We start from the raw sequence: 25,233 nt of genomic DNA on the forward strand, positions 1-25,233 counted from the left end.
ATCAGGTGAAACCACCGAGCCTTTCTCTTGTAGCATCTCTTCGTCGATCACCTCGTCTGTCAGCTTTATATCAACTGCCTCTTGCACACCCAAACCAGGCTTTTCTTCATGTATCTTCTCTACTTCTTTAGACTCATCTTCTGACTTTTCTGCGGACTTCGTCATCATACTAAGTGGCATTTCTCGCTGTTTAGCTACTTCTTCATTAGAGACGCTTGTCATCAACGAGTCGTGCTGAGGCAGAAGACTGCGCTCTTGGTGGAGTCCCTGGTTCTCCTCTGATTCTGAAGGTTTGATCAAAAATGTTTGTTCCTTCGGATGATTCACCCATACTGACCGTCTGGTTATTCGAATGTGGACGGCTTTGATAATGTCTGAAAGAATGTTGTCATCTTGGCATTTTGACGGGCAGCATCTTTAAATGCCTCATCATGTTTCCGCTTGCGGCACTCTGCTCTAGGCATGTTGAAATACACAAGTACTGGGGAAAAATAATATATATACATATTCTAGGGAAGATAAGGTACATGTAGGATGGGGACGGGGGCGTGGCAACAGATTTTACCCTAATTTTTTTTGACAGTTTTGTGAAACTATTTTCGTTCTTATTGCAATGATACATGTTACCCAGAACAAACCTAACAACACTGGTGTAAACTTTTTAAAATGTTGGCGTGAAAAAAAGTAATAAAATTTTAATTCCCCTACTCCAAACATTACAGTTTAGGCCTACTATTGCAATAGCCTCAATTGACCACCTATACCGTGTGCGTGCAACTGTACTGGGTAAAGTTGTGACGGGGGGGGGGGGGGGGGGGGGGGGGGGGGGGGGGGTCCCTGTGACTCCATGCGTTACTACAGAATTGATAGAACGCAGGTGGTCAGTCAATGCATGGGCGTATGTGTACGCACAAAGCTGTAGCGTAGTGAATGTATGCATTTTGTGTAACAATATAATAAAACAGGTATTAGCATGCATCTACATGAGCAAGTCCGCGTATCGCTACATTCAATTAACAATTGGATTTCTTATTTCCATTACCAGGATCCAGAATTTTTTCTAGTGGAGAATCCTTCGGCCTCCGGCGGCCCCTCGGCGGTTATCTTCCTGGGTGCGGAACATGAATTTGACTAGTTATGTAAAGAGACCTTTTTTTTCGCAAGAGGGGCAATTTTGCTTTTGATGGCCAGTTCAGTGATCATTTTATTCGCGTGAAGAGCACTATTATTTTTTTAGGGAACAGTTTTTTATCTTGAGAGGGGGCACATTTTAATGTTGACAACGAGGCGCTAATTGTGCTTTCGAGGGGCAGTTTTCCATCTCAAGAAGTTATCGCTAGAGGACCACTATCATTTTTGATGGCCAATTTCCCATCTCGAGAGGGGCACAATTTTATTATTGCGAGAGGGATATTTGTGTTTTCGAGGGATAGTTTTCCATTTCGAGAAGGTTCACAATCCTGTTAATGCACATGGGGTACTTGTGTTTTTTTGTGAGGCAGTTTTGCATGACAAGGGAGGAGACAATTTTATTTGCAGTGCGATCATATGCTTTCATATGTGTGCGTTTGAGGTGCATTTTTGTTTTTATCTCGAGGGGCACATTTATGACCGCAAGAGGGGCACTTTTGTTTTCATCAGGAGGGGCACATTAATCACCGTGAGAGGGGCACTTTTGTCAGCTAGGGAAATCTGGGGGGGCAACTGCCCCCCCAGCCCCCCCGGTTCCGCCGCCCCTGCCGCCCAGTGCACGAGAGGCGCTAACATTTTGCGGGCTCATGAACGAAGAAATATGTTTTTAGGCGTGTAGCTCGTGTGAAAGTTTCCAATGTGCACAACATGCGCAATAAACAACCGCTGAACTACAGGCTTGCAAAATATGTCACCACGCATGCACAATGCATGCATGCAGCGCACATGGTATATCTAATACACTGGGCCTTTGACAATTTTAGTTGCATATTCGTCCATTTCTAAACCTATTTCATTTGTGTAATTTTATTTATTTTTCCATCCATAAATAACTCTGTTAGTGTAAAGCTTGCACTCACCAAAACACGACACTTTGGCACAGAATCATAGAAAAGCTTACGAGTATGCGATGAGAATAGTGCCGATAACGCGGTATACAGGTGACCGATTTCAATAGAGCTAGAGGTGACCATTTCAATGGTAAATCTGTAGTATTGACAATAGAAAATTGGAAAATGATGTCATAGTACATCGTGACCATTTTTAAAAACCCTAACTCCTGGGGCTCTTTTACTAGAAAGTATCCTGAATCCGCCAAAATCCACCAATTTTGTCATGCAAAAAATGCTGGTATCCTGAATCCATCAGAATCCCCAAGTGTAGATACTGGAGGTATCCTGAATCCGCCAGAATCCACCAGCAAAAGTCTTGATGGATTCTGGTGGATTCAGGATACCATGTTGGCATAAAAAAAAATTACAGCATGATTTTCCATAGAGTCTTCAAAATCCATCACCTAAATTTCTGGTGGATTTTGACGGATTCAGGACACCACGCTCGCATGAAAATTGTGATGTGTGTTGTTGCATAGGATCCATCAAAATACTGGTACACCAATGCATGGCGACCCCAGCATGGAGTACCGAAGTGAATACGTCTCGCGCACAAAATTTGTGTGAAAGACATTAGCGCATGTTTCAGCCTGTAAATCGGCAGTGCGTCTACATGCGCCCATTCACTGTGCGATAAATCTCCGCCATTTTGGTTGTCTCTCGTAGACATGCAACAAATTAACGTAAAGTAATGGAGCTTTCCTCCAGCACGTGACCTAGCTCAACGTGCGCGAAGCAAGAAATGCACACCGAGTATTTACGCGATGCGCACACAAAATTATTAGCGATGCACATGGTGCTCTTTGCGCGTAAAACGGCGTTGCGTTCGTCACGTTTTTATTTGTATCTTTCCTCCAGCACGTGACCCTCCATGCAAATCCGTGCACGTGGACGTGCTGCCGATCTAGTCGTTTGTTCTATATCTATGCCGTAAACCCACACGAGCACGTACCCCATTTGTTTGCACTACCCTGTCTGGTTCTAAATGACGTCACACTTCGGTACTCATTGTCTGGATGGGTTATTAACACAATCCATTGTTTATATGCTGAGGCCTATTTATAGCCCCAGTCAAAAGCGCCCATCCACCCAGTACATGTGTGCACGTTTGTACAGTATGTGACAGACTTGGCAGAGCTAGTGCCAGCAGTATTTACTTGACCACAAACATTGCAAAAGAGTTAAACTGTTGAGATCCTGAATCCATCAAAGTCCCACAACAGCTCAAAATAGAGGTATCCTGAATCAATCAAAATCCGCCAGTTCCGCTAGGCTTCCAATCCTGAATCCATCAAAATCCCCCAGTTTGTGCAATATGGAGGCATCCTGAATCCGCCGAAATCCCCCGAAACAGGGGGGGGGGGTGGATTTTGATGGATTCAGGTACGTTAGGGTTAATCAATGAGAAGCTTCAGAACCGGGAGAACCCCTTATCGATGCATTGGTTTCTGCCATGGGAATGTGACGTCACATAATGAGTGGCGCTGTTCGATTTCACCATTTAACCTATTTGCATAATTTATGTCGGTGAATTCTGATAGTGATGTTTGCAATTTGACCCGTCCTAGCCAGTGTTCCCAGCATGGAACACTTCCTCAGAGCACGCGCTCAGCAAGCTAGCGCATGCGTAATACCGAACTAAGTGACCTTTCGGACTCGACATTTCCGTTCAAAAAGATGGATCAAGCATAAGTGGGAACATGACTTACGGTTTCGTTGCGATAAGATAACGATCACACCAAAATGCCAGTTCTTGATCTCCCTTTTCCCAATTCAAGTGGAGTTGCGGTGTAATACAACTAAAACTTTAGGTTGGGTCTCTCCCCTTTCACAAAAAGTTACACAATATGTACATTCAGGTAGGGGTCGCTATACAGTATAAGTCTGGAAATTAAATATTCACAAGACTTTAAAATCAACATGTGACAGTGATGTCAATTCTAGTTTTGCATATTAGTAAGATAATCTAGCATGTACCTACCTAAGTTTCATGACCATCAAACCTTCCCTTATATGTACTTTTGCCTGTAACACTCAAAAAACTTCAGGACGGAAGCCATGCATGTCAAAATCACAAGTTAAAAGATGCGAGTTTGGGGGCCCAGCGAGTCTGCTTCCCTGCATATGGTTGCAGATAGGCACGGTGGCAGGTCATTCCGTCTACATACTTGGCCTGACATAATATCATTATACAGGGTTGTATGGTAGATAGTGAGGAAGCACCAAATCCTCTATTTTCCAGGAGGATTCAGCATTTGTACACCATTACTGATTTCACGGGGTGAATTTTTTTACAGTTCAATGCAAGTCACATGCGTTAAGTTCAAATATATCCACACATTTTTGCTACAGTTCTCATGGAAACACTGAACAATGTGGCTTGCAAACTTTACAAATTGAAATAACAAAGCGATTGACAATTTTGTGCATAAATCACCACGTGTGCCTCGCGTACATACATTTATCGTTAATTTTTGGTCATGTCATGATAACATTTCATGTTTTTGTTAACTCTATGCATATGTATGACATACCATACCATACCTATTATAAAAATAATTTTTCATCAAGCATTTTTTTCGTGAGCTATGATGATGTGATGAAAATATTCAAAAATCCATAAATAATCACACGATGATTTCATTGTGATGTTACCTCAATTTTCATGTATAACATGTCTCTTACTAGTTTATGTATAAATTTTCAACCCAATTGGACTTGTAGTTCTTTAGATAGAGGGACGTTAAATAATGCACTTTAAAATTAAGAAAGTTATGTGGCACATGATGACGTCAAGATGATGTCATCATTACATCACATGTCGATGCACACCTTTACTAGGTGGACTTTGCGTCCAGTTTGGAGTCAATCTCATTGCAGACAATGTCAAATTGTGTACATGTCAGTAAAAGTTTTTTTTTTTTTACTTTCTGGCCTCAATAAGTGATGAAAATTAACTGTTAATGTACACATACATGTACTAAAATAAGTCAACACCATAAACATGTAATCAATCTCCTTCCTCTGATGATTTTTTTTTTCCAGCTTACAGAACTGATAGATAAGTCAGTCAGTATATCAGCTGGCGAGAAAGATCCAGTGAGACATGCTTTGGAAGGTCTTCAGTTTTCACAACCTTCTAGGTAAGGTTATAAATATTCCATGTAGTGAGTACTTCAAGTAGAATTTGGTTCAGTGTATTTGTATTGGCAATACTGTTTGGGTGTTGTTTTGGTTTTTGTTGTGTGTGTAAGTGATGTTATTTTCACCAGGATAAATTTGAACAGGATTAGGCCCCCCCCAAAAATAAGTCGGTCTCTGGTCAGTGCGCGCGTTGATTTTAATCATGTGTGTCAACCTTTTTTTTTCTTCAAATTGTCCGCGGTAGCTACAGCAGCGCCCTCTATTGCCGCACCTCCTCAAATTTTTTTACCAAGGAATGGGGAAATTGCACCAAGGCAAATGATGGAGGGCACCAAGGCAAAATATGGAAGTCCCCAATGTATATAAGGACACAACAAAAGCAAAATAGTACCCACCTTGTCTGTACAATCCAAGCTTCCAAAAAAAACAAAAAAACGTGTCGCCGCATCAATTCCGGAACTCTGGTCTGACCAGAGACCAATTTAGTTATTTTTTTTGGCCTTAACAGCAATGCACAATTACACATTCCAGTAAAAGATGAATTTACGCTTAGCGGGATCTTGCTTGGACAATTTTAACAACAAGCAGATTAAAAATTGGGCAGATTATTCTTATAATATTTTCAATTTCCTCAGAAACCAGTAGCCATTTTTAATGGTTTGATAGTGTAGCGCAATGCATTTTTAAAATGATGAGGATATCGCGTTAAGGAGGGTGCAATTCAGTTTTTGCTGGTAGCTAGCGATGTGCGCGTGCTCTCGCACAGGGTACGGGGGCACAAGCTTACGTGCCCGCCCTATAAAAGCCGCCGTACGCTAAGCGTCGTGCTCTTTCGACGGTTGTATATAGAAGAAGCCTTTATACCAGCGTGTGTGGTGGGTATTCGTTGACCCGCTGAGTCCCTGATCTACAAAATCATGCCAATCATTATCTAGTCACTGTGGGGGAGCCTCACACTTTGTGTGGGTCAAGTGGGTCAAGCCGAGTCCCTGATCTACAAAATCATGCCAATCATTATCTAGTCACTGTGGGGGAGCCTCACACTTTGTGTGGGTCAAGTTAATTAGTCAATTCACCCTTATAATTCTCGAATCAATAGTTCAGTCATTGTTATCGTACGAGCTGGAATATAGCTAAGTAGCCTGTATAGGTGAGGGATAGGCGAGGCACCTGGGTAGGCGAATAAATAATCTTCCGAAACACAGATCTAGTGTCAGGTCCCCATCCTTCCCCAGTCCCCCTGGTTAGTCCGCTTGGGTTGTGTGAGCGAGAGTGCGTGTAAGGGTGATCCTTTGGTAGTCTGCTGCGGGCCTTGCAGTAAATCTCCGCCGAAACGGATCTGCGTACCCGACCGTAGAGGCTAGGCCGTTCGCCGCTACTCGCCGGGGCAGTCGTCGGAGGCAGTACCGCTACAAATTGGTGTCAGAAGTGGGATAGGCGCCGTTGCTTCACTGCTAAAAATCACCTGCGCCTGTGACATCACCTAGCTAGGAGTCATCACCCCAACAATCTACAACTACCACTATTAACCGACATGGCCGCCAACGAGATATCCGTGGAGGACGAGTTACAACAATCCTTTGCCGGGAACCGCGATCTGACAGAGATCAAGGAGTTGCTGCTGGCGCAGAATCGCCTGTTAAAGCTATAGTCCATCATTTGCAGCCATCCGAAAAGTAACTGGCGTAATTATTGTTGAAAAACAAACTTGGTTGAAAGATAGTAAGGGAACTAAACGAAAGAAGGCATTTCCAACGGTGATTCTTAAGAAGCACCGTAGGAAAATTTAAATTAGTAGTTCGTTTTGTTATTCAGCGCAGCGCGCACAAGTATTGGAACAACGCACACGCGCGCGCGGTTGTTATAATTCGTCGGATCAGTGCGCTACGTCGCGTATGGCTGCAATTCAAAACAATTCAAAACATGATTCAGTAACTTTTGATTTGAAATTGAGATCTTAGAATGCTGTTTTTATCGATATGTACAGCTGAAGCTTAGCTGAAACTTCATCAGGTTAGTTGTTCAGTATCCTTCATTAGATTTTGAACCCTTTTGTTGCTTCAAACGAACAAAATGCACTAATTACAAATGATGGACTATAGCTTTAAGATTGCAGCTTCGCCAAAGTGAGGCCAAGTCAGAGGCAGCACAGCAGAGGACAGATAGACGCCAGAGGACAGGCAGCCGTGAACTTTTCACATTCACAGCCACCCCTACACCAGTACCATCACCAAGGCCTACCCCCAAACCCAGAACGCGATTCTATAATCCCGTTGCACCAGCGCCTACGCCAGTGTCTACGATAGACGTCCCGTCGCAGACGGTAGACGAGTTGACAAGCTGCGGCGAGTAGGGCAGTCGAACGGAGTTGACGCCTACTGGTCATTCGACCGCATGCCGGCAGCCGGGGACCCAAGGTGGAGTTCCGTTGCAGTTTGTGAAAGACGCAAGCCAGAGGGAGGGCGAAAACTCCCCGGACCTTCAAGGAATGGAGGTCGAAAACAAAGGAGAAGTTGGGGTGAAGAGTGAAGTGGGTGTTCCTACCAGACGTTCCGAACATCATCCCCGACAGATTCAGCGCGAAGATCCCGTGGCAAAATTACAAGCAGCATTTTGAGCCCTGCAAGTTGGCAAACAATTGGAGTGATCGCCAGGCGAGAGTGTTTTTGGCGGCAAGCCTGCAGGGCGATGCGGTCAAGGCATTAGGGAATCTAACAGCAAGCGGGCGCCACGTAACTTATTCCGAGTTGGTTGGGCTGTTGGAGAAGCGGTTTGGCCCAGGAGAGCTTGCAGAAAACCACCTAGCGGAGCTGCGGCATAGGCGACAAAAGCCTAAAGAGACGCTGCAGGAATTGGGACAGGCATAAGGGAGTTGGCTTCACTCGCCTACCTGGAATTGTCAGAGGAGGGGGGTGATCACCTAGCCAGGGGGCACTTCTCTGATGCGGTGGAGGAACAGGCTATCCGAGAAGAGATCTTTCGAGCAAGACCATCATCACTGGACGAGGCTATCAGAGCTGCACTAAACACTGAAGGGTTCCTTAAGATAGAGGAACAGCGGGCTGGCAAGCGGCCCAAGTACGCCCGAGTAGTAGAGGGCGATGCCCCAGTACCCCTTGGAAGAAATCAAGCGGGAGATGAAAGAGTCGGCTGAGAAAAATCAGCGCGAGGTGAGGGAGTGGCTGGAGAAGATGACCCAGCGACTTGACACCCTCCGGCCTCAGGAGAGGAGCGATCGTTCGAGTGCCGCCAACCAGAGGCGAAAACCAAGCCCAGAAGACGTTTGCTTCAGTTGCAAACGAAAAGGACATTTTGCAAGGAGTTGCAAACAACCCAGCGCAGTGAAGAAAATGAGGTCGGGAAATGACCAGCAGCTGCCCCAGCGGCCCGTGGGAAAGCTGGCGGAACAGCAGGGCCAGAAGGCGCTGGAGAGAATTTAGGCGAGAAAATCGAAGGCGACAAAGAAACCTGAACAAGGACAAGTAATGTAGCGGGCAATGGTCTATTCGTGCAGGCTATTGTGAGAGGGGTCAAAGTAAAACTTCTTGTTGACACAGGGGCAACACACACTGTGTTGTTGTCTCAACTTTATTTCAACATTTCCAGGGACCAAGACCCAGACTTACAACCATAGGCGCAGGAGTACGGAATGCTGATTGGAGTAAGATGGAGACACTCGGTAGCGCCTACATAGACATTCAGGTCGGCAGAACCATTAACTCCATCAACGTAGTCTTTGGCAACACAGGGCAGATGCAAGACATATTAGGGATGGATTTCCTGATTCCAACCCAGGGTAATCTAGACTTTCGGACGTTAGAGCTGAAGTTAAATGGGGAAACCATCAAGTGCACAGACGACCGAGGGGGTGGACTCTGTGCTAGAGTGGTCATAGGTGAAACTACCAGAGTGCCAGCTGGTCATGAGGCGCTAGTTCCAGGATATGTGTACGGTAACAAGTCGAATGGTGTAGTCGGAGTGATTGAGCCTACAGGGAGGAGTGAAATAGCAGATAAAGGCATGATAGTGGCAAGGGTGCTGGTGATGGCGGGTGAGGATGCACTTCCCATTCGAGTATACAACCCCGGCAAGAGAGAATGTGTCGTGCGGAGAGGGACGACGGCAGGGACGTTTACGCCTGTAGGTGAAGGCGACGTACAAGAAGTACAATCGGGAACTTCTTCGCCGGGAGACTCCTTCGATGTTCCTGAACACCTTGAGGACTTGTTCGAGCGAAGCAAGAAAGGCGTGGAGCCAAGACACCACAACAGAATAGCTCAGCTGTTGTGCCAATATGAGGACATTTTCTCAAAGGGAGAGGGAGACAAAGGACACACAGACTTGGTTCGCCACCGCATTACTACAGGTGATGCCCGGCCCATAAAGGAGAGACCAAGGAGATATCCTCCCGTTGAACAGGCAGAAATCCAGCGGCAGGTGCAAGACATGGTGCGGAATGGCACCATTGAACCTTCGGACAGCCCTTGGGCATCAAGAGAGGGTGTTTGCCGGACTGCATTGGGAGACGCTACTCGTCTACCTCGACGACGTTATTGTGTACGCAAAGACGGTTGAAGAGGAGTTGAGTCGCCTTGAGACAGGAAGGCAGGTCTAAAACTTAAACCAAAGAAATGTCACTTGTTCGAGCAGCGTGTTCTGTACCTTGGACACGTAGTGTCTGGGGATGGGATTGCGACAGATCCGGAGAAGGTGAAGGCTGTACGGGATTGGCCAACACCTACAACAATGAGAGAAGTGCAGAGTTTCTTAGGACTAGCGTCCTATTACCACAGATTCATCAGAAGCTTTGCTGATAGGGCTCGTCCGTTACACCACCTGACGGAAAAGGGAAGAGTGTTCGAGTGGACGCGTGAATGTGAAGAATCATTTCAAGACTTGAAGAACAGTCTTCAGGAGGCACCTGTTTTGAAGTTTCCTGACCCAGAGGCTGAGTACATACTAGACACCGACGTGAGTGGCGTGGGCATAGGCGCGGTCCTATCACAGGTGACGGACGGGAAGGAAATGGTGGTCGCCTATGCTAGTAGAACGCTTAGTAAGGCGGAACACAACTATTGTGTGATGCGCCGTGAGTTGCTGGCAGTCGTCGTATTTCTGAAGCAGTTCCGACAGTACCTGTACGGCAATAAGGTCACTGTAAGGACAGATCACGGAGCTCTACGTTGGCTTCTCAACTTTCGAGAGCCACAGGGTCAGATGGCGCATTGGCTGCAGGTTATTAGTGAATACAACTTCACGATTATCCATCGGGCAGGACGCTCACACGGCAACGCAGACGGTTTGTCGCGTATCCCATGTAATCAGTGTGGACTGGATGAACAGACAGAAGTGCCAAAGCTGACGACACCTGTAGGTGAAGAAGAACATGAGAAGCCAGGGACAACAGTTCCTGTAGCAGGAGTGAGGAGTGTGACCGTTTCACCTACCATCTGGGTCAGTATGGCAGCTGAGATTAGGTCTACAATTCGACGATGCGATGTGTGCGCGAAGCAAAAATCCCTGGCCAGGGCTAGGAAGGCGCCACTACAGCAGCATGTAGTGGGCGCACCTATGGAGCGTGTCGCGCTAGATATTTTGGGCCCCCTACCAGAAAGTGCGAAGGGCAACAAATACATCCTAGTCATAGGTGACTACCTTAGTAAATGGATGGAAGCTTACCCTATACCTGACCAGACAGCGGAAACAGTGGCAGAGAAGTTTGTGAAGGAGTTTGTATGCCGATTTGGAGTGCCAGAAGTCCTTCATTCGGACCAGGGCCGTAACTTCGAATCAGAAGTGTTTGCAGAAATGTGTCACATCCTTGGCATCGACAAGACACGGACTTGCCCTTACAACCCGAAGTCCGACGGAATGATTGAGAGATTCAATCGTACGTTGATTAACATGGTCGCCATGATGATAGAACCTGATAGGCGACAGCGTGATTGGGATGACAAACTTCCGCTGGCAACATTTGCATATCGAGCGACGCTGCAGGAGTCGACAGGCGAGTCACCAAACATGCTTATGTTGGGGCGATAGGTGCGCCTGCCCATTGATCTGTCTTCTGAAGTAGCAGCGAGCGAGAGGGAACCGGAGGACGTAGTAGGAACGGACTACGCGAACGAGCTGCGGAAACGAATGAGAGCTGCTCATGACAGGGCCCGAGTTTGCTTAAAGCAGAGCGCCAGGAGGCAAAAGAAAACTTATGATCGACGAGCAACACGACCCAAACTGGAGACCGGTAACTTTGTGTGGTTACACAACCCTGCCAAAAAGAAGGGGCTATCACCTAAACTTCAGTGTAGATGGGAGGGACCCTACCTCATCCTGGATAAATTATCAGACGTTATCTACAGGATCCAAAGGAAACAGAAGGGCAAGATGAAGGTCGTCCACTGCGACCGACTGAAACCCTACCTAGGTGAGCTGATCCAGGCGTGGACCGTCAGTGCACCGACAGGGGAAACACCGAGACAAGCGGCCAGTCATCCCTTAGACGCAGGTGGTGCAGTTGTCCGAGGCAGTACAGCTACAATAGGCTTGAGAGATTCCATACCAGAATCAATGAGAATAGAATCCAAAATCGGAGCTGGAATCGCGACTCCACTTTTTTGAGGAATCGATGCTCTGATGTAGCCAATTCCAGTTCCCCAAAACTCCTTCAAAGGACGCCCCATTCTTTAACGAAATGGGCCCCCAACAGTTTGAACAGCATGCAGAGCATCAAAGACAAACTGAGAGCACAACTATATTAGCTGATAGCGGTCCTCTGTTGAGAACCTTTAACTGCTCCACACCGCATTAAATATCACAAAGTGAGCAAAATATTTGTGGAATAGAAAAGCAGCCAGCACCGCGCATTATTGTCCACGTGGCCTGCCGCTATGTAATTTTCTCACGAAAATGGCAATCTTTCTTTGATGTAACATTTGATTTTTCTATGCTAATCAGGTTTCCTATCATTGTAGCAATTTTCATGGTGATAAGGAACAGTGTGCAGCTCCCAAAAATGTGAACAGGTTTTCAGAAAATTCATTAAATAAAGTGGAGAGAAAACTTTCAGAACCACCTTTCAAAAGTTTGTCTCAGATCATTTTGTCCTTGTAAAAAAAAAAGCAATGCAGTCCTGCACCTACTTTGTTCTAAAACAACTGGCAAGTGGCAATGAATCGTCGGCTATTTAAAAAAAAAAAAAATCCCAGGATTAAATATTGGAAATATTAAATGCAAAGCTCCACATGCATACAAGGTGAGAAATCATTGCTATAAAAGCATTTCATACCTAAAACAGTTGTGAACAAAACACCAGACGAGCGTAAGCGGGGGCAAATCGTGCATGCACATATACTGTGGAGCCGTAATGTGGTTTGACAGGCAAGCTGTTTCTCATCTTTGGGAATTCCCTTGTAGATGAGCACGTGCTGACTGAAGGATCGTACTGTCATAAATAAAAGGAATACTGAAAAATTGTTTCTCTTTATCTTTGTGCATGCACACATCATGTTGAAAAGCATGACAAGGGGTGTGGTTTGATTTTTATTCGTGCGATCGCAATCCATGAAGTCTTTAGTGACTGACATTATCTTGTAAAAATATTTAGATTGGTGGATTAGCAAAAGATCACGAAAATTAAATGAAAATATTCAAAATGTGCCTGTAAATTTCGTAGGGATTAATTGTCAATGTTCCAACTTCCGAAGCTACTTCAAATAATCCATGAGTGGGAGAGTCGCGTCGACATCGAAAGTTTCCAGGATCCGTATGAGTATGCGTACCAGACCCGCCCTCTTTTTATGACTGGCATGAAGTGGTTGATACCGGTACTTGGCAATCAAATGCGAATGTAGTGGTAATTTAATATACCAGAGTTCCCAATCATGATAACGTGAAGCATCAAAAAAGAAAGCACGTGATGAATTTCGATATATTCCGATACGATTGTTACACTGCCAAATGAAATGTTGATTGTACATAAAAAATTTTTTTTAATGGAACGAAGAGAAAACAGTGGTTTTTATGTGGTGACCATTTGATGGAAAATGCCAGTTTTTCAGTGTACCTTCATTACTATTGTCAACTGTTTTCTATTGATAGCGCTGCAAAATCAATGTAGTGAAATGCCGTGTCACCGCAACCAGAGAGGGGGGTCGGCACCAATGTTATTTGGGACGGCGTGGGTGAACTTGGAAAATAAACTGAAGAAAACAAACTGAAGATTCTGATTTGCAGTGATTGTAGGCTACTTTTATTCCTTGATGATGTGTCCCTGTCTTAATAATATCCCTGAAGTGAAGTGAAGTTAATCCCTGAATAATCCCTGCAAAAATCCCTCTGAAAATCCCTGGGTGTGTACTTTTATTGTTGTCTGCAAAATAACAAAACAAGGCAAGAAATAGTGAGTATAGACACATGGCTGTACATTCAATGTAAAAAATGGCTACAATGCTCAATGAACAGCATTATTTGCAGTGAGTACTTCGATGACAGTGTCGTACAAATTTGACATCTTTGCACCAAAAAATCTAACTAATTTAGTCATCGAAAGCAACCCTGTATGTTCTACAACAAATTAGCTAACTTTTAGAGGCACTCACCACGAGCTCCAGAGGAATTTCTCCCTTTTTTCTAGGGATTGGCCCAGCAGCAGTGACATGCTCAGCTCAGTCAGCTGCACATATTTTCCATGTGGCTGCAGACCAGCGAGAACCGCGCGTCTTGGCATTCTTCCACAGCCTATGTGTCTGTCTCGCTATTCCTATGCCAACACAAGATAACCCAGTTTATAAGCACACCCAAAACAAATTTGTAGAATATTTGTATTAATCTAAATATTAGTCGAAATATTAGTCTATTTGAGCAGATATTTACATGATCGTCTACGAAGTTATTACTTTGAAAGAATAAATTCGAAGCACTAATCTTACTGCCCAAGAACCCAATGTTTACATTTGTTCGAGCTGTGAAGAGTCTGAAATGTAATACATTTTGGAGGCAAAGTGAAACGCTCTCCCTAGACTTGCTACCAGTCGGCGTATTGTCAAAGGCCGTTTCCCCACATTAATATCTCAAAGGTTTCTATGACCTTGTGAAACAAACAGCATATGGAAAGAATCATGTAAATGTATGCTGCCCCTTTTTTTTCTTCATATATGAAGGTCACTCATTGCAAAACTGTTAAAAAAGACGTGAATCTGGGACTGCGAAACATTTCAAATTTTGTTAGAAAATACTTTGAAAATAATAGACTTTGTACACATAACAATTACAGAAGTGGCGTCTAGACACCACATTCTTTTCCAGCATATATTTACTTGTATGTGAAAAAAATCCCATATGGGTCTGAGTTATTTACTCACATTATCATTCATCAATAATTCAACAAAATATGTTCGGCAAATTGAGTCATAAATGCCAGTTGGCAAACCAAACTCACTCTTAGACTTCATTGCCACACGGTAACCCACTCCAGCCTCAAGATACTGAAAATTCATGACTTGCACATTGTGGAAATATGTGATGTTCAAAAGTGATTTGATGGAGATGAGGTTGTGGAATGCTTGAAGACATTTTCATAATTTTCTGGGTAAATGTAGCCTTATCGTGATTGAATAAAAAAAACTATTGTTTCTATCACGAATGAATACAAAAGGTACTTTTGAGAGCTGTTTTTCAGGTCCTGTTTAGGCCCGAACGTGCAATTTGTGTAAAAGTCATCGTTGGGGGCAGCAAACAAATCATAGTAAAATTGTGACATAATAAACAGGGCTCCCGATGCAGCGTAGTTCCACTGAAACTGTTTGCAAATCACTCCGCGCAACGCCATGATTTACTTTACTTTACTTTACTTTATTCCACCTCATGGTACAATGCAAAAATATAAATATAATTCTTCAAAATAAATTAGGTATGTTAAAACAATCAAATTAGGTTTTGCCCTTAGCCGACATTTTTCGACCATCTTATAATGTTCAACGACCATCTTATAATGTTAAAACAAATAAGATAAGAAATAATGTACTAGTATTAATACCAAGAGATGCAGGGGACCCACAAAAAGCAAGCTTGTCGAGTGCGAGTCCCCTGAAAAGCAAAAACAATAACACAATTAACAAGGTACATAATAACAACAAAAAAGACTCCGTATAAACATAGACAATACGAGAATGTAAATGACAGGGACAATGAGTGTGAATTATTGGAAAGAAGCATTAAAAAAACTAGATTTATGTTTGTGGACAAACACAGGGCTGTTTCGGTAACTTTTTGGTGGCATTTGTGACATGTAAAGTTTCAAGTATAAGTTCCATCCAGAAAGCATGTGTAGTTATATGGTGGCATATAAATATGTGATTACATTCTAATAGGACTTTGAATTATGACGTCACATATCACGTGATGACGTTGTGATGACGTCATATAAAATTTCATCTATTATCATCTATAACAACCTGCTGCTAGAGTGTGCTCTAAAATTTTACGACATCACCGTTAATTTTCTGTATCATTGAAAGCAAGTTTTAAATTAAAAGGCACTTCCGGTTTCAACCGGAAGGAAGAGTTACGTGATTGTGCACCTAATATCAAAAATGAAGACCCTCGATTATTCTATCAATTCCAGCAAACATCAAGTTCAGGTTTCTCACGGTTGATTTTATATTGATTTTCAAAGACTAAATCTATTAATCTTTAACGTGATGTCACATGAACCTCATCTGTAACACATCCCAGTCTAGGTACATACCAACTTTCAACCCAATCAGACCTGTAGTTCTGTAGATATTGGCCTTCAAAATATGTTTTATTTTATATGATGTCATATGTCACGTGATGACATCATTATGACGTCAAGTTAATTTTCATCTATAAGACATCCCGGTCTAGGTACATACCAACTTTCAAACCAATCGGACCTGTAGTTCTGGAAATAAAGCCCAATCTGTCAGATCTAGCCGAATTCTGCTAGAAAATGGTCATAACAGAAAAATTGCATATAATGTGACGTCACGTGACTCATGATGACGTCACAATTACGTCAATGTTCAGCACACATCTTCAGATGCTGGTCTAAGTGTGTGCCAAGTATAAAGGCAATCGGATTGATTTTAGTGGCCAAAGTGCCTTGGACAAAAAAAACAAGTACAAATGCTCTGGGCAAATTGACTGAAAAATAAAAATAAAACTAGAGCTCTGTTTCTGTTTCTAACAGAACATAGGGTTTTTCCGCATTGTTTTTTTTAATTGAGGTAATGTTTTTCTGTTTTGTGCAAAACTGTGTGCATTTACCTTTTGTGTTATAAACCTAATTGAAAAAGAAATTGTATTTTGGCATATTGCGTTTGTGAAATACGGCAAAATATTAAAAATTTGAAAAAAATATATAAATAATCACAAGATGATGTCATTATGACATCACCTCAATATTTATTTGTAACACATCCTGGCCTACCCCCATACCAAGTTTCAACCCAATCTGATTTACTGTTCATGAGATATAGGGGCTTAAAATATACAAGTTAATGATGACGTCACATGTCTAATGATGATGTCATGGTAACAATACTTGGCAGTGCTCATTATTTTATTGTGGTTTTAGTCTGTACCATGTTTGAAAACAGTTGGATTAATAAAGGTGTTAAATTTTGTAAGCAGAATAAAATTGGCAATATTAAAAAAATCGTAAAAAATCTACCGATGATGTCATCATGACATCATTTCAGATTTTGTGTAGTAGTACTATTATCTACCCACCCACCAAGTTTCATGACGATTGGACATTCCCTTATATATGTTTTAAAAAATCACATTTTTGATGACGTCACACAATTTTCACAATTTTGTGAATATACCTGTCATCTAACAAACATAATACAAAAAGAATTTTGAATTTAGCATATTGCGTTCGTGAGATATGGCTTAAAGGTCCAAAACTTCAAAAATTGATATAAAATCACACGATGACGTCATGATGACGCCACTTCAATTTTTACCTATAACACATCCCGGTCCACCTACATACCGAGTTTCAACCCAATCCGACTTTAGTTCTTCAGATATAAGGTCTTAAAGTTTTCACATTTAAGATGACGTCACGTGACCCATGATGACGTAATCTTGATGTCACTCTTCGGGACACAAACTCACTATGGGGTCTTTACATATGTTAAGTGTCATTAGAATACAAGTTTGTTTTAGGTCCAAAGTGCCGTGGTCAATAAAACATGTACAAAGTCTATGGGATTAGGGTTAGAACAAAAAAAATAAATAAATAAATAAAGGCTGTTTCGGCCGGTTGCCGAAACAGCCAATAAACTGAATGACAAAGACGATGAATTTAACAGTGAACTGAAAGGTGAGTATTAACTACATTTTGTGTACGGGGCTCATAATAGACAGTGATGCTATTACAGTAAACAGCATTAAAGAAAATGGCAATAAAGAAAAATGGCATGCTTAAAGCAATAGTAGAAGCATAAATAAATAAACTGCATGGCAAGAGGATAATTTAACAGAATATCAAAGAAAATTAAAATAATGATAAGCCACATTTTTTGTACAGGGCTCAAAATAGACCATGGTGCAATGCGAGAAAAATAGAAACAAATAAATTAATAATATGGCTTAAAGCATTACTAGAATCACAGAGTAACAAATAAATAAATCAAAAGAAAGAACTTCTACCAGCAAGGGATAATAATACGGCTCACGAGCATGAATATTTGTTGAAAATAAATTGTTTGATCTTAACTTTCAATGTAGAAATGGATGGCGATTTCTTAATAGATTTGGCAAGGGAATTCCAAAATATAAGGCCTTCAAATTCAACACTTTTCTTTGCAATGGATGTCCTTACTGAAGGCAAATGGAAGTCATTGGCCTGTCTAGTTAAATGGGTTTGTAAAGTTCTGTTACTGTAAAACATCGATGAAATGGATTCTGGAAGACTATTTTTTGTTACCTGAAACATAAAAATACCAAGTTGATAATAATATAAATCATTTATTTTCATTATCCTATCTTGTAGAAAAAGCGGGTCGGTATGGGCAAGGTAGCTAGTATGATTAATAATTCGTAGAGCTTTTTTTTGTAGTAACAATAATCGGTTTATTTGAGAAGTGTTCCCCCACGCTAAAATTCCATAATTGATGTAAGACAAAATCAGAGTGTTGTACAGAGATAAGAGAATATACTTAGGGGCATAGAGCTTTGGTAATTTGTTTATAATATTAGTAACTTCTGTTGTAGTTGGATGAAAATAGCAAGAATGTGGGTTTGGGTTAAGGAGGTAATCAGTGAATGCATTTTTGCATTGGGCAATATTTCTTGCCAGATTTGGTCCTATGTTTACAAAAAAATTATTGAATTTGTCAGCCATAATTTGAGGATCATCAGTTGGATTTTTGTTAAAGGGAATGTACATCATTGGCTTTTGCTGTAATTTTCAGAAATGAACTATTTTGAGGGGTTAGTATAACAGATCAAATATTGTTACACTGACATGTTTGAAGTTTTGTGTTCGAAAATGCTGGAAAAAAACAAAAAAAAACAAAAATGTTTAAGTAGTCTGGTTCCCTGACTCCACTAAAGATGAAATGGATCAATTTATAGATGCCGGAAAAAATGGTAAATTTGGAGCAATAGCTGAAAAATAGTTAGGTTTTTCCAACAGTGGTCGGCCGACCACCGTTGGAAATTGATACAAAATACCAGTTTCTTGAAAATGACTTCACACCTGGTGACATAATTTTACAGGGTGCTTTAGACTTTCATTTACCAACATCCTAGTAAGGTATTTCGTAAAAAAATTGGTAGTTTTGTTTTTCGATGTTTGCAAGTGTTGTATATTCCCTTTAACTGTAATATTAGAGATTCTTGCCATTGGTAGTGAGGTGATGATTGGAAAATGGTCACTAATATCCGAAGTTAAAATAATAGAGCTTGTTAATATGGGTAAAACGTTGGTGAATAATATTGTCAATTAGAGTAGCTGAAGTTCGGGTTACTCTTGTGGCTTTATCCGTGAGTGGAATAAAAGAGTGTGAAAACATAATGTCAATGAAATTTTGAACTGAAGTATTATCTTCATAATTTAGAAGGTTTAATATTTAGGTCTCCAGCAAGAATACTATGTTTGTTTTCAGTAGAAATGCAGGTGATTATATTCTCAAAATAATTCATGAAATCATTGGCCCTAGAGAGGTTGAGAAAAACCAGACAAAGATTTTTGGGTATGCTTCGGTCCTTCCACGCCGAGCGTTTAATGCACAATAGCCACCTGGCATATGTCGAGAGCCCGGAAAAGGTGGTTCCATGAGCACCAGAAGTGAGGGAGGCTGGCTGATGGGTTCGGGCTGGTGGAGGGACCAGAGCTGCCGGTCATGCGGTGGCGGCACCAGAGGCTGTACTGGTTGCCAAACATCGACTGCTGGGCGCTTGTGCAGTTCCAGACCCCGTTCCGCGACTGCTGTCATGGCTGTACTGGGGCTGGAAGTTGTTGGGCTGGAAAGCTTGCGAGATTGTTTCCAAGTTAGACGAAGTTCCTGGTATGCAAGTGGGTTGGCCTGATCGTCCCTTGGGTGCTGAGGAGTTCTGTCCCGTACCAGGTTGGGGGAGACATTGGGGACATTGCCGAAAAGTGCTGCGTCGGCCGCGCCAGCGACCCTCGAGTTGATCGATCGTGTTGTGTCGTTAGTGGCCGGAATGGCGGCCGCTTGAGGGCGCTGTTCCGTTTCACCGATAGCCGGGCTGGAGCTGAAAGGACCCGCGCTTGTGCGGTGCTGTTGCATGCCGTCTTGTGGATTCAGCAATACCTGTAGAGCCCGAGATTGAGCTCGAGTTTGCCTAATTGGCGGGCAATCGTTGCGTTTTCCGGAGCCCTCTGAGTATACAGTGTTTAAACGTCGGTGAAGGGCAAAACCTAATTTGATTTATATCACCCCGACGCAAAATTCCATCTTATAATAATATCGTTCATGCACGCTATTTTTTTTAGCATCCTGAACATGACAATTTACCGGTACATAAAACTGGAATTTCACGGGCGCACTAATGCGCCATCGCGGGGACAAGATTTTGACGCTGGTAAAAGTTTTGGAAATTCAAAAAAATTTGTTGTGGATACGTACGTATGATAGTGAACACATCAGGCAAGGCTTGGCCAAGGCAAGCCTATCATTCTCGTTAGTTGTGTCGGTGGCCGGCTGTAATCACACAACATTTTTTTGCAATAAATTTCTAATTTTCCCATCTGGGCGCCAGTTTGTCTGCAGATTTCAACCAAACGGAGCGGCTGATTCATGCACTGTACATTTTGTACGGCAAGACTTTTCGTACAGTCTTCTTTGCTCAAAGAGAGAATTTGGAATTGCTACAAGACTGTACAGGAAAACAATAGTGGTGCCGTACTGACACCCGATCGCAACAGTCTAAGACTACCATGTGATGAGCCATATTCTCTGGCCGGCCCCGGCTGCCCCAGCTTGGCCCCATCGGGGTGCGGATGGGACCACACTGTGACACACCATATTTCAAATGTATGTAGGAGAGCTACATGTATGTTTTGTAAAACTTCAAAGTTCAGGTAACTCTTAGTACAATGCCGCTAGAATTTTTAATACCGTACAAGAAATAACTGAGATATGATAATAGTGACTTGTAGGGAAGACTGTTTTTGGACCACTTGTCTATGGCCAATCTTGGAGAAACCGTAGTCCGGCAACTATATAATTTCATGAATTTACGCGAACCGTGCAATCAAGCATCTCTCATGCGACAGTTCCTCGATTGCTTTGTAAAGCGCATGCGTAGTAGACTGTCGCACGGATAACCCATGCGACAGCCTACTACGCATGCGTATTTAGCCTGTGTGTGAATCCTCACGCGCGCGTTTGGTAAACTGCAAGAATAACATCTGGCACGTGATGGTGAATTGACCAGTGAAAGTTTGGCTCTCGGTCATGAATATGTATGAGGTATAGTTATATGATGTACCATGGGTCTACTCTACAATAATTTGACATTTAGAATTCCACAACCTCTTTAAGGCCCATTATAAAAGTTCACCCACAGATTCTGTATCTTGATTGGCCAAGAGCAAATCACATGGCATTTGCTATTTTTGCTATTTCGCTGTGCACAGCCAAAAGTACTGTACCAGTGGCGGATTCAGAGAGGTTCATGCCGGGGGGGGCGCCCCTGGAAAATGGCCTTATTTTACAAAATTTTGGTCACTGCCGGGGGGGGGGGGGGGGCGCACGCCCCCGTAGCACCCCCCTGGATCCGCCAATGTGTACCCGTAGCAACCAGAGTACTATATATAAGAACCGGTATTGTGTACAAATGCATACATGGGTGTGCACATTACACATACTGTTCCCAAGTGCTAGTGCTACAGAGCTGGGTTCAAACATTTTGTTAAGGGGTGGCTTGAAAAGTGCAAGTAAATTTTCAACTTATTTCCTTTTAAATTGAAATAGACTTAAATTGTATAGGTTTTTCCAGACAATTTTGGAAAATGTGTAGATGAATTTGTAAAACTAGCATTCTTTTTCGTGGGAAATAGAATGAATGTTCCAAATCCCTGTTTTTGTTTAACAAATGATAATTCTATTTCCATGAAGGGGCATTCAGTCTTAAATAATCAGCGTATGATTTCCCGAATGTGCACTGAATTTAGTATATTGACATTTCATTTTAGCAGCCGACTTCCCGTGCAGTGTTACTTAACTGGTCAAGCATTGGAATTCATTTATGTGTTCACAAAAGTAACATTTGAGGAACTTTTGATTGAAAGATAGAATGTTTGAATATTCATGATGATTGAACTAAACCAATTGGTGTAGCCTTTTGAAACATACCAACTATTGTAATAAATCCTATATACAAATCTAAGCTGAAGACAATCGTTCTTTGTTCGCTCAGCATGTGCCATGATCGCATCATTTCACCAAGCAAATCGAACTGATAAATGAGAGAGAACTTTAAGAAATACAGAAAGACATTAAAATACAATTAAGACAAGGAACCAACAATAAAAAGTTCCCAGATATCCCCTGTAATATGACACATGATGTTTCCTTTACCGTCCCAATACCTAATATGCCTACAAGATTATTTTGATTGATTTTATTTTGGTAAGATTTATATCTTTTTAACATTTCATTTGCCTATTTGAAATAGGCCTTTGTATATATATTTATAAGAACAAACGCATTAATGCTCAATTAGGCCTACAATACATTGATAAATTAATGAATCAATCAAAGTTGTATCATGATTTGCATAGGCCTGTATATTTTTAATTAAATTGAATAAAGAATATGTGAATTTAAATTGTAACAAATGAAAACGAATGTTCAATTTAGCCCATGTCGCAATAAAACAAACATTTTCTGCGAATTGGATTGCACATTCGTAATAATCGGTAACGCATCCGTCAAACCGAATGCCTAATCCTTGCAATCCTTTAAATGAAACGTTATGCACATTCATTTATTTGAATGAAGCAAAATGAAATTGAATGCTAGTTATTGCAAAAATTAAACCAGGATGAATTTATGTTTTACAAATTCAAATGCACATTTTCCAAAATTGTCCTGGAAAACCTATATTTAGATTAAATTAATCAGTTTTTGCTTAGAGTCAAGCAGAATGTGTGGGAAAGGTGTTATAAAACAAATATTGACTGCTTGATCTCGTGGTGTAGTAAAACAAGCATCCCTTGGTGAGCCATGGAGCATTCTATTTTTCCTCGGCTTGGCCTCGGGACAAATGGAATGCTTCATGGATCACCTCGGGAGGCTAGTTTTACTACACCACTCAAAGCAGTCAGTGTTTTGTGTACTATTACTGCACACACGGGACTTAAAAAATGTGAAAATGTTATTAAGTAGGTTTAGAATTTACATCAGGGTGATGCAAATCCAACATTTGGCCCTGCCCTTCACCGACATATTTTATAAACACTGTGTACGCAGCGTTGCCCGAGAGCTTGCCAGAAACATTCACAAAATGTGGAGAAAAAAAGGGTACAAATTTAATCCAACCAGATGAAATTTGTTTTTGTGAAGACCAAATGTATACATACATTCAAAGTTCACTTCTGCATGTAATGGGGCCAGCAAATTTGTCTTTTGCTATTGAGGATCAGATATTAAAACAGTACTGAAATTATTCGTTTGAAAGCAACAATGAGCACAATACACTGAATTAATTGCCATAAATGTTCTTTTGCCTCAACCAAAAGCTTATTTCCACTAACCTTGACAAAATGTTTGCTTCCAATCATGCAGGCCCATTCAAATGCAACCAGAAAACTCTTTATCTACAAACCAGATCAGCAGTGCTTATGGAGAAGGATGTGATGACCTGGACCTGTTTCTCTGTGGTTTAGACCTTGGTCACCTCAGCCATTGTTTTCATCAGCAAGCAATCAAGTTCTCTGTCCTCCTACAGATGTCAGAGGAAGATCTGGAAAAGGTACTGCTGTTCTAGTTTTTACGCCCCGCGACGAAATCAAGGGGCATACTGTTTCCGCCTTGTACTGTGCTCTTGTGTGGCTTAATGATCAAGGATAGACACCCAAAGGGAGAACAAAAGATTCTTTCAGTCCTCTAGCATTAGGTCTTTTGTTGAAAATGGTCCTCGATCATACGGTTATGTGCTTAGTCTATAAGAAAGTGTAATATTAAGGAAACACAAAGCATTGTTCCTCGAGAGTGTAGAAATTCACGTCTGTGTGAGTAGTTTTATGGTGTAAATCTAGGACACACACTTGCAACATCATCGATTAATTGAGGACACGTAAAGAAAATACCAAGGAAGAACCGGTTTTGTGCGAGCAAAATTCAGGGAACAATCTGTTGATACTAATATCTTGTTCGAAAATTCCAAAGTCATTCCAAGAAGGTTTCCGCCGTGAATTAGGGTTTATAAAGGGGAGGAAGATGGGATTTGCTATCAGCATTAACAGGGCCGTTCCTCATTCTTTACATTTTATGGGATGTGAATCAAATTGGAGGACGAGAGGCTCTGCGAGCTGATGAATCTTTTTGAAAACATTGTTTGTTACGTTCTCATCATTCAAGTTTTTTTCTTGGTTGGATGGTGGAGATGGGTTAATCCTTGATCAGACCAGGCCATCTTTCATGTGTTTTTTTTGTCGTTTGTATGCCAGGATGGGTTTGGTCACAAAGAGTGCATGGAGAAAGTCATTATCGCTGATCAGATCCCAGTGCTTTTAGAAGGGCCTGCTTGAGAGCTGGGTGTTTTATTTGTGGGTATAGGGTAGAACAAAAACAAGTGGGATATTCATTTCGGTTTTAGCATGCTTTTTACCCCTCAGCCGAGAGGCTCGAGGGGTATTGTCATCGCCTAGGGCGTCCGTCCGTCCGGATGTATGTCCGTCCGTCCGTCCGTCCGTCCGTCCGTCGTCCGGGTAGCTTGGTTTCCGGATGATAACTTGAGTTTAAAATGTCGTTTGGGGTTGTAACTTCGGTAGGGGGTTGCCCTTGGGAGTAGGCAAGTTGGGATTGGTTTTGAGGTCAAAAGGTCAAAGGTCAAGGTCACCGTGGTGAGTTAAAGGTACATGGTTTCCGGATGATAACTTGAGTTAGAAATGAGATTTTGGTGTCTAACTTTGGTAGAGGGTTGCCCTTGGGAGTAGGCAAGTTGGGATTGGTTTTGGGGTCAAAAGGTCAAAGGTCAAGGTCACCATGGTGAGTTAAAGGTAAATGGTTTCCGGATGATAACTTGAGTTAGAAATGAGATTTTGGTGTCTAACTTTGGTAGAGGGTTACCCTTGGGAGTAGGCAAGTTGGGATTGGTTTTGAGGTCAAAAGGTCAAAGGTCAAGGTCACCGTGGTGAGTTAAAGGTAAATGGTTTCCTGATGATAACTTGAGTTAGAAATGAGATTTTGGTGTCTAACTTTGGTAGAGGGTTGCCCTTGGTGTTAGGCAAGTTGGGATTGGTTTTGGGGTCAAAAGGTCAAAGGTCAAGGTCACCATG

General features: G+C 42.1%; 1 protein-coding gene across 5 annotated transcripts in view; it reads left to right on the top strand.

Annotated features, from left to right (window-relative positions):
- The window catches only part of LOC119741476 (ankyrin repeat, SAM and basic leucine zipper domain-containing protein 1-like), a 102,070-nt gene that overhangs the window by 59,825 nt on the left and 17,012 nt on the right, over positions 1-25,233 (top strand). For all 5 annotated transcript variants that reach the window (XM_038217237.1, XM_038217264.1, XM_038217246.1 and 2 more), the window contains 2 exons: positions 5,130-5,227; positions 23,519-23,705. In XM_038217237.1, the coding sequence (XP_038073165.1) occupies positions 5,130-5,227; positions 23,519-23,705 (285 nt within the window). The remainder of the gene's footprint in view (positions 1-5,129; positions 5,228-23,518; positions 23,706-25,233) is intronic.

This window comes from Patiria miniata, unplaced genomic scaffold (genome assembly GCF_015706575.1).
Source record: "Patiria miniata isolate m_02_andy unplaced genomic scaffold, ASM1570657v1 HiC_scaffold_11, whole genome shotgun sequence".
In the NCBI taxonomy this organism is placed as follows: domain Eukaryota; kingdom Metazoa; phylum Echinodermata; class Asteroidea; order Valvatida; family Asterinidae; genus Patiria; species Patiria miniata.